Source organism: Orbicella faveolata, unplaced genomic scaffold (genome assembly GCF_042242905.1).
Source record: "Orbicella faveolata isolate gen_17 unplaced genomic scaffold, um_ofav_v1 contig_2, whole genome shotgun sequence".
Classification (NCBI taxonomy): Eukaryota; Metazoa; Cnidaria; class Anthozoa; order Scleractinia; family Merulinidae; genus Orbicella; species Orbicella faveolata.
In genome coordinates this window covers 8071864-8089472 of record NW_028301547.1, presented here as the reverse complement: position 1 = coordinate 8089472, position 17609 = coordinate 8071864, and the positions used below count along the sequence as shown (strand labels likewise).

The window sequence follows — 17609 nt, the reverse complement described above, 5'->3', positions numbered from 1 at the left end:
CCTGTTGCCGCTACTTCTTTAGTCCCCAATGAACTCGCATAACGACAACAAATTTGATTTTAACACTTTTTTAATAACCAAAGACACGTCCAAGTTTTACAAAATCAGTTCCACGTGAGTCCGTCCGGGTGGTTACAAAGTTTTGCAAGCTACTTCATGTCATTGACACGAAACGTCACGATCAAAATAAAACAAAAATAAAATACTGTTCTTCGGCGGTAACATCCTCCCCCCGTGTTCGCCCGATTTAGTTGGTCGAACACTCTTCAAGGACGGCAAGTTTTGTCACAGGGCGTCTCATTACTCCAAACTTCGTTTTCACGTCTGCTGATCTTACAATACTGTCAAGTCCAGGAAAGACTTTTACGATCCTGCCAAGGGGCCAGAAACCTCTTGAAACTGCCCGATCAACCACTAACACCAAATCACCGACCTTGACATTTACAGTAGGTTGAGTCCATTTCTTTCGAGTAATCAAACCAGGTAGGTACTCTCTTAACCAACGACTCCAAATATGATTTGCCACCACTTGTGCTTGTCGCCAACGTTTGCGACTTGACAACTCCTTGTCGTCAACGATACCGGGCGGTAAGTTGAGAGATCCTCTTCCAATGAGGAAATGATTCGGTGTCAGAGCTTCAAGGTCATCCACATCCGAGCTGACTTCAGTAAGCGGACGACTGTTCACAACCCATTCCACTTCAGCAAAGGCGGTAAGCAACACCTCATCAGTAAGAACTTGTTTCTGTAGAACAACATTAAGGGCTTTCTTGCATGATCGTACGAGTTGCTCCCATACACCTCCCATATGAGGTGCGGCAGGCGGGTTAAATACCCACTGAATTCCCTCTTGGCTCAACTCACTGCCGATCTTATGCTGATTCCAGCCATCGATGCATTCACGTAACTCACGGTCTGCTCCTACAAAGTTTGTTCCATTGTCGGAGTAAATCACAGTTGGTTTACCTCTTCGAGCCATAAACCGCCTAAGGCACATGATGAAGGAATCGGTTGACAAGTCAAATGCAACCTCCAAATGAACTGCTCTAGTCACCAAGCAAGTAAAGAGACAACCATATCTCTTCTCCTCTTTTCTAAGATGCTTCACTTTAAGAGGACCAAAGAAATCCACGCCAACTTTCGAGAATGGTGGTGCAACACTTAAGCGATCATATGGTAGACTTGCCATCAAGGGTGCTTCTGGTTTCGCTTTTCGCCTTCTGCAGTAAGAACACTGATGAAGAATCTTTCGCACTGTAGCACGACAGCGTAAGATCCAATACTGTTGTCTCAACTCATTTCGTACTTGGTCCACTCCTTCATGTTTCAATTTCTCGTGACAGTTCATGATGATGAGACGGGTCAACTCATGATCTGGTGCTAGTACCACAGGGTGACGACTGTAAAATGGAATATCGGCTCTCTCAATTCGACCACCTGCACGAATGATTCCATGCCCATCAAGGAATGGTGAGAGAGATACCAATTTGCTCTTGCTTGAAACATGCTGTTTCGACTTGAGAACTGCAACTTCTTGAGGAAAGGATTCTGCTTGGGCAACGCAGATCCAAAACTTTCGAGCTTGCTCCATCTCTTCAACCAACAAAGAACCAATGTGACGTTCAGATTTGGGGTGCTTACAGTTATATATAAACCGTTTCAGGTAAGCAGTTACTCTGAGAAGCTTTGTTAGAGATGAGTATTTCGCTGGAGATAAGAAATCGTTCTTTGAACCTTTCACCACACCAGTCCAAGTAATGGCCATTTCTTGGGCTTGTGGGTCATCATCGGACGGCTTGGGAATTTCAAGCTTTGCATTTCCCTTTGGCCATCTCTCTTCAGGTAAGTGTAAGAAGGCAGGGCCATTTACCCAACGACTCCCAGAAGTAATAGAGCTCACTGGAAGTCCCCTGCTGCCATCATCTGCAGGATTTATCTGTTCAGGACAGTGGTTCCATTGGTTGGGTTCGGTGCTGTCCAGGATCTCTCCAATTCTATTAGCAATAAAGGCGGGGTGGCGCTTAGACACTCCACGAATCCACTGAAACACAGTACTGCTGTCTGTCCAATAATAGGTGGAATCAATGATGTAATCATGTTCCTTAATCACTACAGCAGCCAATCTTGCACCCAAAACAGCAGCCTGCAGTTCAAGCCTTGGGATGCTCAAGGGTTTCTTCGGGGCTACCCGAGTCTTCGCTGTAACAAATGCACATCGCACTGCTCCACTGACATAGCAGAATCTGAAATAAGCCACTGCGCAAAATGCTTGTTCACTGGCATCTCCAAAGACGTGAATGTCAATAACAGACGGGTTGTCTGGTATGTGACGATAGAAACGGGGAATGTGAAACTGTGCAATTCCATCCAGCTCTTCCTGCCATTTGGACCACTCCTTTAGAAACTCTGGTGGCAGTGCATCATCCCATCCAATACCTAACTGCCACACATGCTGGAGGAAGATTTTTGACCTGACCAGAAATGGAGCTAGAAATCCAATCGGATCAAAGAGGGATGCTATCAAGCTCAGAATCTTCCGACGCGTGTCCGCAATGTCTCTCTTCACCACTTCATAGACAAAACAATCTGAGCTGGTATCCCAAACGACACCAAGAGCACGTTCCATAGGCATTACGATGCTTTCCTCCACAACCTTGATAGAGGGCGCTCTTTCCGATTCTGGTATTCGCTCGATCACTTCTGTCTCATTAGAGATCCACTTGGTCAAGTGAAAAGCTGCTTTGTTTAGCATTTCAACAAGTTCTTGTTGCAGTTCCAGAGCTTGATCACTTGATTTAACAGACTTGAAAAAGTCATCCATGTAAAAGTTTCGCTTTACGGCAAAGGCAGCATTCGAAAACTGCTTCTCATTATCTTCTGCACTTCTCAACAGAGCATAGTTAGCACAGGTTGGCGCACATTTGGCTCCAAATATGTGACGCACATACTGGTAGACTTCTGTCAATGATTCAGGAGATTGACGCCACAGAAATCGAAGGGAAGCTTGATCTTCTTCTGGGACAGCAACTTGGTTAAACATCGCTTCAATGTCTCCTGAAAGCGCAACCTTTTCTTCTCGAAATCTCATGAAAATTCCAACAAGGTTGTTCAGCAAATCTGGGCCACTAAGAAGTTGGCTGTTTAATGATGAGCCTTGAAACTTTGCAGTGGCATCACATACTCGACGAACCTTCTCAGGTTTCTTGGGGTTCAGAACAGGGTGGTGAGGAAGGTACCATTTGCGCATGGCTGGTGCAGTTGCTTCCTCCTTAGTAAGCTTTTTGATTTATCCCTTTTCCATATCCATGTCAATAGTTTTCCTGTATCTTTCTGCCAACTCGGGATTACGATTAAGCTTCTTCTCCAGAAAATTCAGACGTTGAGCAGCTGCAGCAAAATTGTCAGGAAGTTCGACTTTGTCATCACGCCAAATCAAAGGAACCTCATAACGACCATCCACCTTACGTGTACTTTCATTCAAGAATTTCATGACTCTTTCATCTTCAACTGAGCGCTGGGTATCATTGTCATAACGACAACCAAAGTTCTCTGTTCGCCACCAAGTTTTTACGGTGTCATTGAGTTCCTCATCCGGAGTCGCCACATGAACTTTACAAACAGATTCACATTCTTGAATATGGCCAGGTAAGCGACCAGTAACAGTCCATCCAATCCTAGTGCGAACACCAACAGGGGAACCCTTTGGACCATGTCGAGTTTCCAGGGGAACAATAAGTTCCGGGACATCACTACCAAGGAGCAAAGTGACTTGAGTCCCAGCGACTTCAGTCAGCTCCAAGTCTGATAGGTGTGGCCATCTTTCTTGTAGCTCATCAAGTTTCACTTTCTTCTCTGGCACATTCAGGTGATCAACTACAAGAACTCCATTCACATCAAATTGGGTACCAAAGTCATTGAATCGGCTGACTTGTACATTAACACGCTTTGTCATAAGCTCAGATGTTTTCTGAATTCCATTTAAGACCACACTTTCCAAAGGACCATCCAAACCAAGTCTTCCAGCAACATCTACTAACAGCAAGCTGCAAGTGCTTCCTGTGTCCAGCATAGCATATGTGTTGAAATATCCCTTTGGACCATAGAGGGTTACTGGTACTACTTGTAACAGAACAGAGGTGTGACTGCTTCTGTGAGATGTGTTAGAATGTTCAGTAGACGAACCAACTTCGGCTTGTGCTACTGGTTTAATAGCAGACACTGCATCACTGCTTTCCACCGAAACATTTCTCAAGTTGTGCAACAGAGCATTGTGTGATCGCGTACACCCATTTACACCACACTGTTTTTGATTTGAACAATTGCTAAGCCAATGTCGAGGACTGAGGCAACAAAAGCACAACTTATGTTTCTGTACTTCATTTAGGCGTTCTTCCACACTTAGAGCCTTAAACTTGGGACAAGAAGATAACTTGTGTTCCTGCCCATCACCCATAATGCAAGAGGACTTTGTTGGCCTGGGGCGAGGTGAAATGTTACTTGAGAAAGTGTTCTGTTTTTCAGTCATTCCATTTGATCCACCAGACCGAGGTTTCTTATGAGGTTGGAATGGAAACTTACTTGACATTTTTGGGTAACAACAATCATCATAAATATCTGCCTGACCTTTTAACCACACACTGAAGTCATCAAGACTAGGTCGTTCCAGTTTGGTAGCTTTGGTGTTGTCCTTCCATTTGATTTTGAGCTCCTGGGACAGTTTGTCAACGGCAAGGGAAACATTAACTTCTGCTTTCAGATCACTTTCATATCCAAACTTCTTAAATGTCCACACAGTAGTTGACACAACATCTGACAGATTTCTCACTTCTTGAGGTTTGTCATTTTGTAATCGAGCTGTTTTTTTCAGTTTGTCAAGCGTGACTTTCACAACAAGGGAAGGTTTGCCAAATCTGGATTCCAGTTCTTTCAGTGCTTCATAGTAGGAATCTCCACTGTATCCACATCCTTCAATTGCAGACTTAGCTTTACCAATAACAGAGTTCTGAAGATGTTGCAGTTTGCCATTAAGGGACAGATTAGCATCATGAACAATTGATTTAAACATTAAGGACCAATCAGACCAGTGTAAAGGGTCACCATCAAACTTACTTAGGCGTAACTTTGGAAGAGAGTCACGAGTAGAATGACCACAAATGGTTGTTTTTCGGTTGTCCGTACTAGTTAAAGCTGGATGCTGTACTCCACTTTGTAAATCTCCAATCCACGAGTGATACAAAGGCAATGTTTCATTAGGTTTTTTCGTGCCCTGAGGTGCAATAAATGAAACAGCTGACTTTGGCTGTTGTAACGAAGGTGAAGGTGTAACAACTTTTGTAGGGTTGTCAGGTGGCAATGCAGTTCCATGATTTGCTCCAGTTCCTTGCAACAAACCAGGGAGTAGTGGAGGAATTATTGTTAACGGTTCATCAAGATTAGATGATGGAACAAATTTCAATGAATCATCCTCAAAATCAAGCAATCGATTAGACAAAGCTTCCGGATCATTAACTTCATTTTGTACCTTTTGTAACACTGCTGCTTCTGCTGCGAGGCGTGCAGCCTCGTCCTTGGCTTCCTGAGTCTTTCTTCTTTCTTCAGCCATGAATTTTAGCCTTTGAGCTTCATCTTGGACAAGTTCAAGTTTCCTTTTAACCTCCAGTTGTTTTTCGAACTCCTCTCTTCTTCGCTGTTCCTCCAAGGCAAGTTGTTTTGCTTTAATTTCTGCTGAAGTAATTTTGGCGCGAATTTCGGCCGCTTGGGAGACATTTCTTGTCGAAGAAGTTTTCCATGATTTCACCGAGCTTAATCCGCTAGAACTTTCCTCTGCCTGATCGTCAAGATGTGCGTTGGCCTGAAGTTTAGCGTATTCGACTCTATCGGGTTGTTCTTCATACCAATCTATTGCGGCTTCGTGCTCGTTCTCTGGGATCACTGAGACGAGTTCATCATTGAGGCCTTTCGCTTCGTTAAGATATCCCTGCAAGTTGTTGACATATCCACGTATAATCGCTTTTCGACCATACTGTTCGATGGTGGACTCTAATTTCTTCAACGTGTTCGTGATCCTTCTTTTGACGGCTGCCCGTTTGTTTTTTAAAGTAACAATGTTAGTACTCACAGTACGAGCTGAATCCAAATGGCCAAGATGGCGACCGCCATCAGTCGCTTCGGTCGATTCCATACCAAATTCCAAAATCTTCGCCACACCAAATTCCAAATTCTTCGATTCGCTCGTTCTAATCCGGCTCGAAGGACCAGAAAATGTTGCCGCTACTTCTTTAGTCCCCAATGAACTCGCATAACGACAACCAAATTTGATTTTAACACTTTTTTAATAACCAAAGACACGTCCAAGTTTTACAAAATCAGTTCCACGTGAGTCCGTCCGGGTGGTTACAAAGTTTTGCAAGCTACTTCATGTCATTGACACGAAACGTCACGATCAAAATAAAACAAAAATAAAATACTGTTCTTCGGCGGTAACAGCGCCCACGCTCGACAAATTAAAAATTTGGCAGAGACAAATTTTGTCGAGATTTTTGGAAGGGCCAAACAAATTTTGTCAGTCCAGTGCGTCCGGACCCTCAGTACATTCTTTGCATTCGCGTGATCTGATGTCAACAATATTTTTGAAGCAAAAATAAATCAATGAATAACACGAACATAACAAAAACGCCGGCAGCTCAAGAGTTTATTCTTTCCATTGGTCTAAAAGACAACCACTCGCCGCCGCCGCCTCACTTACAAAGAAAAACCGATATAAAATTAATATAAAAAGCTAAGGTGGCTACTAATGACAACATTAAAAGCAAAAAAAGTACCTTTATTGTGTTTGATCATCAAGCTTTTATCGACTAGTCATTTGGCTGAGAATCAATTACAATTTGAACGTCAAGGAATCAGTTACATTTTGACAATTTTGTGGCGTAAGAGATATTTCAGTATTTTTTAAAGTTTATAACTGTAAGAAATGAATGACAGTTATACGTCTGTTTAGTAATATGCGACCACATGTATGCACCGGATCATAAAATAAGTTCAATTGTATTCCCTATTAACGAGACCCTGCTGCTGTGCAATTTAGTATAAATTATTAAAGCCACACCCGCACAGGGGGAGGGGCAGATCTAACAGTACCAGCGACGATATTTATATGGGCAACAACATTTTACTAACTGGGGATTGAAGGAGTTGGGAGGGGTATAGCACGCTGAAATCACACGAGAGCATGGTGGAAAATCACTGGGAGCTTTGTCGTATGATTTCCCATATCGTAAAACGATTGCGTTGCATTGGACATTGACCTAAGGTTATTGCACAATGGCTAATAAGGGAAAGATAACAGAACTGTTGACAACTTTAGATGACAGCTATGATGTAGACTACAGAGCTCATTAACCACAGTTTAAATGCTTAAACTTCTAATATTAGGGAGGCAGGTAATATTTCCTATATTGGGGAAGCAGCGTGGCTGAGTCGTTTAGGGCGCTGGATTCCAAATCTGGAGGTCCCTGGTTCAAATCCTTCACCCTACTGCAATCTGGATTTGTTCTCGGTAGTCCCGAGTTCAAAGCCTCGACCGCGTTGTGTAAATAGCCAAATGGTCAACCTCCCATCAGTTGGGATTCTTAATAATTTGTGTTCTATTTGCAATATTTGTTTGGTTTATTTACAGAGTCCCCCAATTAGCACAATAGTGCTAAATACCCTCGACACTTAAATAAAGCTATTATTATTATTATTGCTATTATTATTATTATTATTATGATTATTATTATTATGATTATTATGATTATTATGATTATGATTATGATTATGATTATGATTATGATTATTATGTATTCCTACATTAGGAGGGAATATAGTAGGTTTTATGAATACCATACTGGACGCAAGCATCGGTTCATAAATCATCAGCTCCATTGTCAACGGTCCATTTTAAGCGTAACAATGCAGGCTGCTTGACTAGTACCCGGGGGGTACTCCCTTATATGGGCTATATAGGTATGTGCGGCCCCAAAGAGTATGGTTTTGCAGTCGTTTTGGGTATAAATAGAGTATAGATTTTAGCTGCTTTTAGCCATTTTTGGTCATAAATAGGGTGTGGACTTTGCACTCTAGCCTTGATACGCGTATGTTTTTAAGAAGAAGCCGCTTTTTTATCATTATCGAAAAGGAAATCAACAAAAGCCCTTCGCAAATTATGTTAACAGTAATTTAGCATTGGTCTGAACTAGGGAACTAATTGTAACGCAGGTCTGAAATAGGGTTTTGGTTAAGGAGTCAGATCATAAACGGGGTTTCGAATTTATGGTCAGATCATAAATAGGGTAGGGAATATCACAGATTTTGGTCATAAATAGGGCGAGGGTTTTGGGAAGTGGGGCGCACACCGCCGCCCAATTTTTTTTCCGGGCGTACCCTCCCCCCCGGGGGAACTAGTCTTGGCTGTAACTTTGAGCACGCTTCTATATTTTAAAAAAGGATGGTTTGAAATCATCGTTGGTCGGTTGGCTGTTTGGCTGTTTTGTTGGATGGATAGTTGGCTGGTTGACTGATTACCTGGATGGATGGTTGACTGATTGGTTAGTTGGTCTTTAAGAGGTTCTAAACATGGATTAATAGCTGCAATAGGATGCTTCTTTTTGACTTTATCATCGAATGGATTAATTATGGAATTACCCAAAGATACACACTTTTCAAAAATTCAGGCCTCCGAGGAGCCGCAGACGCTAAAATTTTTGCGCGGCGCATCAAAGAAATTTGGAACAAAGTCAAAATCCTAAAAATGTTTTTGCCTGCTGAGCTGAGCTAAAGGTGTTAAAGCACCGCGGATCCCCGAACCACGTGCCAATAGAGATGACACGCAGATGTTTCATTGAGTTAATTACCAGTATGACAAAACAGATCACGTTGTGAAACATAATTACAGAAATGCGTGTATTTCAGGTATGTTAACGTTCTTTTCTTGGGTGACCGCTTTTTCGCTGTGTCCGGCGCCAGCGAAAGCACATTTCTCACATCGCGTTTGGAGTGAGGCTGTGAATAATAATTTTCATTTTTTAGTTCCACATCACTGAAGAATCGATTAATCAGCTACCTTTTGCCGAAATGTTCTCTATTTGGTTCGAATTTGTTTACTGATGAACGTAACACCTGGCCAGCCTCTCTAGGAGCACGTGAATAGATCAATCAAAACATTTCCCGAGCTTTTCATAGGGTTTCATAGGGCGTGACAGAAGTTATTATTCTTTCTTGAAGGCTAGTTAGATGGTTATCCGTGGAACTCATCCTTCATTTAATTCTTCCCTCTTCTGTCTATCGAAGAACGAGGACCTAGCTGAGACCTGAACACTTTTGAAGAACTAAGGTATGAAAAGAGAAAAGCGAAAAAGTTACGCAGAAAAGTTCCCGAAAAAGTTCCCCTCTTTTAAGGATATACAGCGCCAAAGCGAAATATAATAGCCTCGAATATGCAATGAGAAGTCATAGAATCCGAGATTATTCAAGCCTCATGCAATACGTGATCGATGTATAAATGGAGTATGTCAGAGTATTCACGTAATTACTCGTCAAATATTTAAGTCTAATTAGGGAAAACAGGCCGGAATCAAATAGGATATTCCAGGTGTATTTCGTGTTAGACGTCTCTCTGAATACCGCAAAATATGTCGGTGTGCACGGCGTTCGCTTGTCCGTACTTGGGCGAATTTGGGCGCGAACCAGATTGGCTTTTGGCGGCTGTTCTTCGGTCTGGATTTTCACTTGAATTTTGAGTCGAGTTGTATCTTGACAAGAGAATCCAAGTTAGAGTTTTGAGTCAGGATTTTTCGAATCAGGATCTTGAGTCTGGATTTCAAGTGCAGGTATGGCTAGTCACTAAGGTTTACTAGCAGTTATCTCTCGATATGGTTTGCTTGAGAGGCTTTGTGTCATTACCGACTTGAAACACGGCTTGTCAGGTTAACCTACAATTTTCCTTATTTTTTATGGTTTGGAAATTTTAAAGACCTTGTTACTGATGAAAACGTTGTAGGAGGCAAATTATCCCAAAATTAGTCCATCGAAACGTAGCTGGAGGCTATCTGTTGGAATTAAAACAATGGGTCATCCCTTTCAAATTTTGCAAAAATGAATTATAAAATAAATTAAGAACTATATATGCAGTAGCCATACACACGTTCATGTTTGTTGGTGCATGCTCGGATGGCAGAGATTTTTAATTATTTCTAACACGTGTACGTGGGAAAATGACTCACACCCGCTGCGCAAAGCAGTATGGGAAGAGGCTCCACTCCTCCTTGAACACCCGAGTTTTTTCAAAATAAGAGGAAAGAGGAAAGTCTGCAGATATTGCAGATATATGTAATGATAGTGGCACTGCGCTGGGACGAGCAGTGAGCTGATTGGCAGAATTATTCATCATGGATGATTCACAGACCATTTATTAATGTTATATTATTATCAGAATAATCTACGCGAGTTATCCCTGCAGAAAATCCATTTCACCGGCTAGGAAAGGGTTACATTGGGTTGCTGCCACTGGTTATCCCAGTCTGCACGACTTTCATTAGGGGTCATGTCTCTTGGATGCCTCTGCGTACTTTAGAATGCTTCATGGGAGAACATTATACTGTAGGGATAAAGACGATAAAGGCGATAAAGTAAAAAAATGTCCAATTTAGATTCTCGAAAACTTTCAGTGAGCATAGCACAGGGAAATACTGAAGAGAGCAAGATAGTCAGACTAGGTTTACACTAGAGGAGATTTTTCCGGATTCGTAAAAGTTTCCGGATTCATCAATTTTGGAGTATTCGGATTAGTAGGCGTTTACACTGAAAGGACATTCGGATTCCTAACCGTTTACACACGACGATAACTCCGGGGACATTCATGATGGAATGGTTAAAAAGTCGACAACGAGAAACAAAATGAATCCCAAAAGAAGGCTAGGGGTAGGCTGAGACAGTCTGAAGTTTTCTTTCCCCTCGCTTACCATGGTACTGTTGTCCATAATGTCATGTCCCTCCAGTCATTTATTCTGGTCTTTATTTAATAACTAGAACCAACCAGGTTTTCGATCGTGCCATCCTCGTCATCTCCAATAAAGTATTGAGGACGTCAATATTGTTTGCGTCGATAAATTGTGTTTCTGAGGAATATGGCATAAAACCCATTATAAAAGTGATTGCCTACACCTGTAACAGAACGAGGTAATCAGCCTGCGACCGTCATCAAATGGCCATCAATGTGCCAACGACTCGACTACGACTGGATCATGTAATCCACCATTTTCGTTCTACCGCAAAATCAAAATATAGCAGGCGGAAAAATATACGGATTCGAGAGAAAATCGTTTATACGACAAAATTCTCCGGATTCAAAAGTTTTCGGATTCAAAGTTCCCACATTGAATTCCGGATTAAAAAGCTCCGGAGACACGACCAAACCGGGGAGTCTTTATTTCGGATTCGTTCACTTTTGTGTAAATGGCAAAATCAATCTGGTACTAAAGCGTTCCGGATTCATCACGAATCCGGGACGATTTCCTCTAGTGTAAACCTAGTCTCAAAATTAGTCTACCATTCACAGATCAAGTTTCAGCTAATGCTGTTCAGAGGCAGTTGCGTGATCTTAGTAATAAGATTGACCCCACTTTGCAGCCAGTTTTTGTAAGCAAAATATCAGAGCGAGATCTCAAACCTACAGAAGCCAAGCCGTCAATTGTCAATCAGCAATGCGTTTTTTTACAATAACTGTCTAACTTATCATCAATAAGAGTACTGACAGAAAAAAAAAAATTATGCAAGCTTTCAAGTTTAACTTTCAGCTGTCAAACTGTCAACCTTTTAACCAATGAGATTTGATGGACTTTTTTAAGTAGCTAATCAAAAAGCGTGAAAAGCTATTGACAATGTTTGCGTCATTTTCAATAAAATTCACTTATCTTTGTTTACGGAAAGTTAACGATGTCTTTTCCCTTCATTTATTCCCGGCATTTGATCATTTTGGGGTGTTGCTATTGTAAAAAACAAATTGACGTCACGTCACGTCACGTTTTTATGCGTCTGTCCTCTAGCTTATTGATGATAAATTTCGTCATAACATTGTCAGATTTTACTGCGGAACCACTTTGACAATGTTATGACGCAATTTATCATCAATAAGAGGACAGATGCAGTAAAAAAAAAAATTGACGTCAATTTGTTAAATTTATCATTTTGTATGTCATCTGTGCGATGCAGATTATGTCGGCTACACAGCCCGACACCTTTTTCAACGTGTTGCTGAACACAAAACTTCGGCTATCGGCAAGCATTTTCATAAAGCGCATGATAGGAGCCAAGGCAAATTTGATTGTCTAGTGTTTGAAATGCTTTACATCAAGAAATTCAAACCTAATTTGAACGTCCAAACGGACTCCATAACTGCGAAACTTTTTGTTTAACTTGTAAATTATTTTCATCACTTATCGTTGAACTTCGTCTTAGTATTTATAGAACCTAGTTTTTATACATTTTTGACTTGATAATGACATTACGATAATGTCAAAACGTCGTCGATTTTAATTCAGCTTTTTAGCTTTTTAAATCTTAGAATGCTTTTAAGAAATGTTCTGTTGCAATTTTTTATTGTCAAATATTTTTTGAGTCACTTCTTTTCCTTAAAGTAAAAAGTCCAAACTAATGACAAGAGCAAATAAACATTACTCACAGCAATTGAAACAACAAACAAAAACAGTACAGGACTAAATCAAGCAAAAGGGATCAAACAAGTCCAAACGGTCTTGGTGAGCTATGAGTTATAATTTATTTATAATATAGCATTAGCGAAGCGCGCGTTCTGATTGGCTAATACGCTCGATCCATTTGCCCATGGGTTGCACGCTCACGTCAGCTTGTTCATCTTTCTCCCGGCAATTTTTTTCATCGATGTTGACACTTTTTAAAAACATAATTCCCATCTTTTTCTCCTAAAATATGGAAAGACTTAATCATTCTTCCGGATATGAGGAAGATTATTCCTGTGAGCTACGAAATTTCGAGCTCAAGTTTTTTGACGGGCCTCCACCTAAAAGATTTGCTAATTTAAGCGAGAAGGAGTTGAATTAGTCGGTTGAACAAAGGCACTTGGCACTCGGAGACGGACTAAAGAAAACGACAAACTGGTCTGTATCAACCTTTCGGGTTTAGTAATGCATAGCGGTAATTTTAGAGAAAATTTTTCTGCAATTTGGCGAAAATAAAATTCTGCACAAGCTTTCATTATAAAACTTTTTTTTTTGCGTCGAAGCCATTTAAATGCTTTCGGCGAGCAAAACTTGTACATGAGAGTTTTAACAAATTTCTCTTTTAAGTCTTGCATATGAAATCCTTCTGTTCCAAAAACGTTTAAGATAATCCGCGTTTTTCTGAGCATTAATAAAGGAAGTTTTATAAAATATTGTTAGCCTCTGATGAATTATTTAACTTAAGTTCCCTGGTTTCAGTTTTGCTCGATCGCTCGACTCGCTCGATCGTGAATTGAACTCTTGAAATTGAACAAACAGCCGCTCGAAGGAGCGACTGAGTCGTGTACAAATATAAGCTTACATTTCTGACAATTTCCTTTAAGCCTCAGTCTGCTGTTCATTTAAGCTTATTTTACCAAATAACGAAAGAAAGAAAGCCATTTATGTGTTCAAGTTCGGCCTTAGACGCGCAACTCATCAATTTGAAACGAAGTGGAATGGAAAACGAAACCCACAAACCTACTATTTAATAAGAACATCTCAAACAGCTTAAAGCCAGTAGTGTTTGTTCGCTTTCTTCTCCACTCTCGCTTTTCAGAAATGTCTGGTTCCATATTGTTCTTTTCTTTTGCCGAAGAGACCATGAAGGACAGAGAGCTCAGCAACCAAAAGCTTCAACCATGTGCAGTTGGTTTTCATTTCTTCGAAAAACTGATCCAAATTTAAACTTGATTAACTTTTGAGGAACACTTTTACCGAATGCAATTTTCGTTTGTTGTCAGCTTGATATTTAGGTTAACGAGCAGTTTGAAGTTGTTTGTTTGCCCGAGATCGAGAAAATGCAAACTAAAAACTCGCCGTGATCCAAGAAAAATATTGATGTGTCGCTTTTGAATGAACATTTTCGCGCGGTTTATCGCGCTTTTGACTTCATGTAAGCCGGACGATATTCAATATATACTATTTCACAAGTCTCAATGTTATGAAAGAAATGGTGAGCGAGCAGTGTGCAACTATCGAGTTATATATGCACTTGGGAGGTTTGCTAAGCACTCAAGAAGCTAGAGTCGCACTCGGCTACGCCTCGTGCCACTCTTACGCTTCTTTCGCGCTTAGCAACCTCCCGCGTGCATATATAACTCGATAGTTGCACGCTGCACGGTCACCATTTCTTAAATAATGATTCTGTACATATCCTCTTTGAATTTAAGATATTCAGGGATGCTTAAGTCGGTGAAAGTCCATGTGACCTTTGACGAAACGAAGCGCGTCCTATGGCATCAAAAAGGAGCAGAGGTTCAAGAATTAAGGCCTGTTTCCCTACAGTCTTTTCCGATGTGCTATCAAGTAATATCGCCCCAGCACAAGTCAAGTTCCAACTCTATGATGACCAGTTTAAAGATTACGTGGAACTTTCAGATGAGAAAAGGTTGGAAGAACATATTAAGACTCGAGCCTTGGTGACCAAGGTGACCAGGCAAAACAGGTATTCCTTGATACTCTAGCTGTTATTTTCAATATCTATGAGGAGTGTCCACGTGTCTTTCGGTCTACGTGATCTTACTCGAAGAACCACAAAGGTGTGCTATTTAGACTAACATGAAACGGATATCATTTTCCCCTGAGTTTTGTACATTTTGCACACCTCTTTCAGGATCACCCCGGTCAATAATACTACGAAACAACATCGCAGTAAATCATGAGCATTTGTTAATTCACTAACTTGATTTGTAATTGTCTTTCTCAAGTGACAATGATCTCATCCCTTGTTGTTCTGTAACTGGCAGCTGTTAGCGTAGAAAAGCTTTTTAAAGATGTCTTTATTGTCTTTCACTAACAGAGAAATTTGTAGTAGTACATACTTAAAAGTATGTACTACTACAAATTTCTCTTTTAAAGAAAGACAATAAAGACATCGTATAAATACTTCAAGACATTGGATTCTCCAAGTTGTTTAGACTATTTTATGACCCATTCGTTTCAATTTTCGTGTAGATCGATGGGAGCTACACTAGATAGAAAGCTATAAAGTAGTTTTGGTAACTGAACCAAAATGTTTAATTTTGACGCATAAACGTAAGGAGAAGTTGTTTTGGTATATTTGTGTATTCAGGCGGTTTTCAATCTGTTTACTACTCGTTTACCCATTTTCATTTGTAGTTAGTGCTTTTTTTGGCTTTGTTACTAGGCTGCAAGGCAATCCTCTAGTGAGGCTGCATCACAGATACAACATCATTGTTGGCCTCACCTCCACTGCATGACACCCTTGTCTGATTGTCACGTTGCGCACGGAGATCTGGCGGACGGTCATCCATATTGCAGCGGAAGCTTTATCAGTGAATTTCACGGTATGTATTTTTAACGCGGTCGCTTCTTAAAATTAGGGGTGCTTATGTACCATTTCGTCCGAAGGAACAGGCTAGGATAACTGTTGATTAACTCCAGGATAGCTCAACATCAGTAAAGAAACTGATGTGGCGCCGCTAACGTGTTTTAACTTTGCAGATGGCCACTACCTCTGAAATTTGAATCGATAGGCTATTTCCGAGTTGACCTCTGCCTCTGTTTCAAAACGAATCTTCGTGCAAAATCTTTCATTTGAATATTGGCACAGACCAATGCCAATTTTAACCCTCGTAGGAAAAAGAGAGGGATGAGGGATGAGGAGGCTGGATTATAGTATCGTTTTTGAAGTGTCCCATTAATTTACGCAGTTTTTTTTTTTTTTTTTTTTTTCAGACTTTCTGATTGAGGCTCCTACCGTTCCGGTGGACAAATCTTTCAAAGGCCTCACGCTATCAAGAAGAACATCAACTATCGTCTTTGGAATCCAGTCAGCAGGCAGAACGACAGCTTCATAGAGCGAGCTCCTAATAATGATATTGTGAATTGCAGCGGAAGCTTCAACAGTGGAGTTAACAGTATGTATTTTTAACGCGGTCGCTTCCTAAAATTAGGGGTGCTTATGTACCATTTCGTGCGAAGGAACCGGCTAGGATAACTGTTGATTAACTCCAGTCCAGGATAGCTCAACATCAGTAAAGAAACTGATGTGGTAGCGGTAACGTGTTTTAACTTTGCAGATGGCCGCTACCTCTGAAATTTGAATAGGCTATTCACAGGTAGTAAGAGCTACAAATCACTTTGTTTGGTTTGCCTTGTGGCTCTTCTGTGGTAGCGTCACAAGTGTTATTTTGATGGATCATTGCACATTCCTCATGATTCCTCGTCGAATTCATGACCAAAAAGTCACTTAACAATGTTTGCTCGCAAAACGACAATGGCCTTGCATTACGATGTCGATGAAAAATATGACTATTTTTTCTCAGAAATTGCGTTATTTTCCGTACTTTTGTGATCCAGTCTGCAAATTTAGATACGTGTAACGCAAATGAAAATAACTTTCCATGTGTGGAATTCAACAAGGTTTAAGACAATCACAAAATTATTTGCATCGCTGGAGTTTGCCATTTCATATTTGATGGCCAATACTATGAACAAAATGATGGTGTGGCTATGGGCTCTGCTTTAGGTCCTGTTTTGGCCAATTTCTTTATGTGCCATTTTGAAGAGAAATGGGTTCTTAACAACAACGCTCGCCCTTCTCTTTGGTTTCGGTACATTGACGATACCTTCACCTTGTTTGACAATAAAATCACAGCAACTCAGTTTCTACACTACCTCAATAAATGTCACGCAAATGTCAAGTTGACCGTTAAATTTGAAGAGAACAGTACAATCCCTTTCTTGGACATTCTCATCAAACGCCTTTGTCATACTTTCTCAACATCTATGTACCGGAAGAAGACCTTAACCGGCCTGTACACAAAATGGGACTAAATCACACCTAGGAAATACAAAGTAAACCTCATCCGCACGCTCACTTTTCGTTGTTTCCGCATCTGTTCGTCACCTTCCCTGTTGCGCTCTTGTTTGAATGAACTGAGGAAGTTGTTGTTACAAAAACGGATACCCTGCTGGTGTTATCAATTACAGCGTTAATGATGTTCTGAACAGGTAGCAAAACAGACCGAAGAAACCAATCACCACAGTCTCCCAAAAGGAAATAATCTTACTTCTACCTTATTTAGGGTTACAAAGCAAAATTGTTACCAAACAGCTGAGGACCTGCATTAATAAATTTTACGGCCGCATTAATCTTAGGGTTATTTTCCAAAGCGCTCATCGAATCAAGTCTTTTTTTCCCTATAAAGATAGAATCAACCGTTCCCTAATGTCAAAAGTTAAGGCTAGTTGTTGGGACTGTCAGAATTTCTACATTAGAAAAACAAAACGTACATTACATGACAGAAAAACTGAACATTTTAAAGCGATCACAAGTAGCTGTCGTGCTATCGCAGACCACGTCACTTCAAC

General features: G+C 40.8%; 1 protein-coding gene and 1 pseudogene across 1 annotated transcript; one reads left to right on the top strand and one right to left on the bottom strand.

Moving 5' to 3' along the window:
- Positions 1-247: 247 nt before the first annotated feature.
- LOC149111800 (uncharacterized) lies at positions 248-3247 on the bottom strand. Its single transcript, XM_089288865.1, has one exon. It carries the CDS (start codon positions 3245-3247, stop codon positions 248-250), a length of 3000 nt encoding a protein of 999 aa, XP_089144991.1.
- Positions 3248-14453: 11206 nt separating this feature from the next.
- Positions 14454-16356, top strand: LOC149111799 (uncharacterized; annotated as a pseudogene).
- Positions 16357-17609: the final 1253 nt, after the last annotated feature.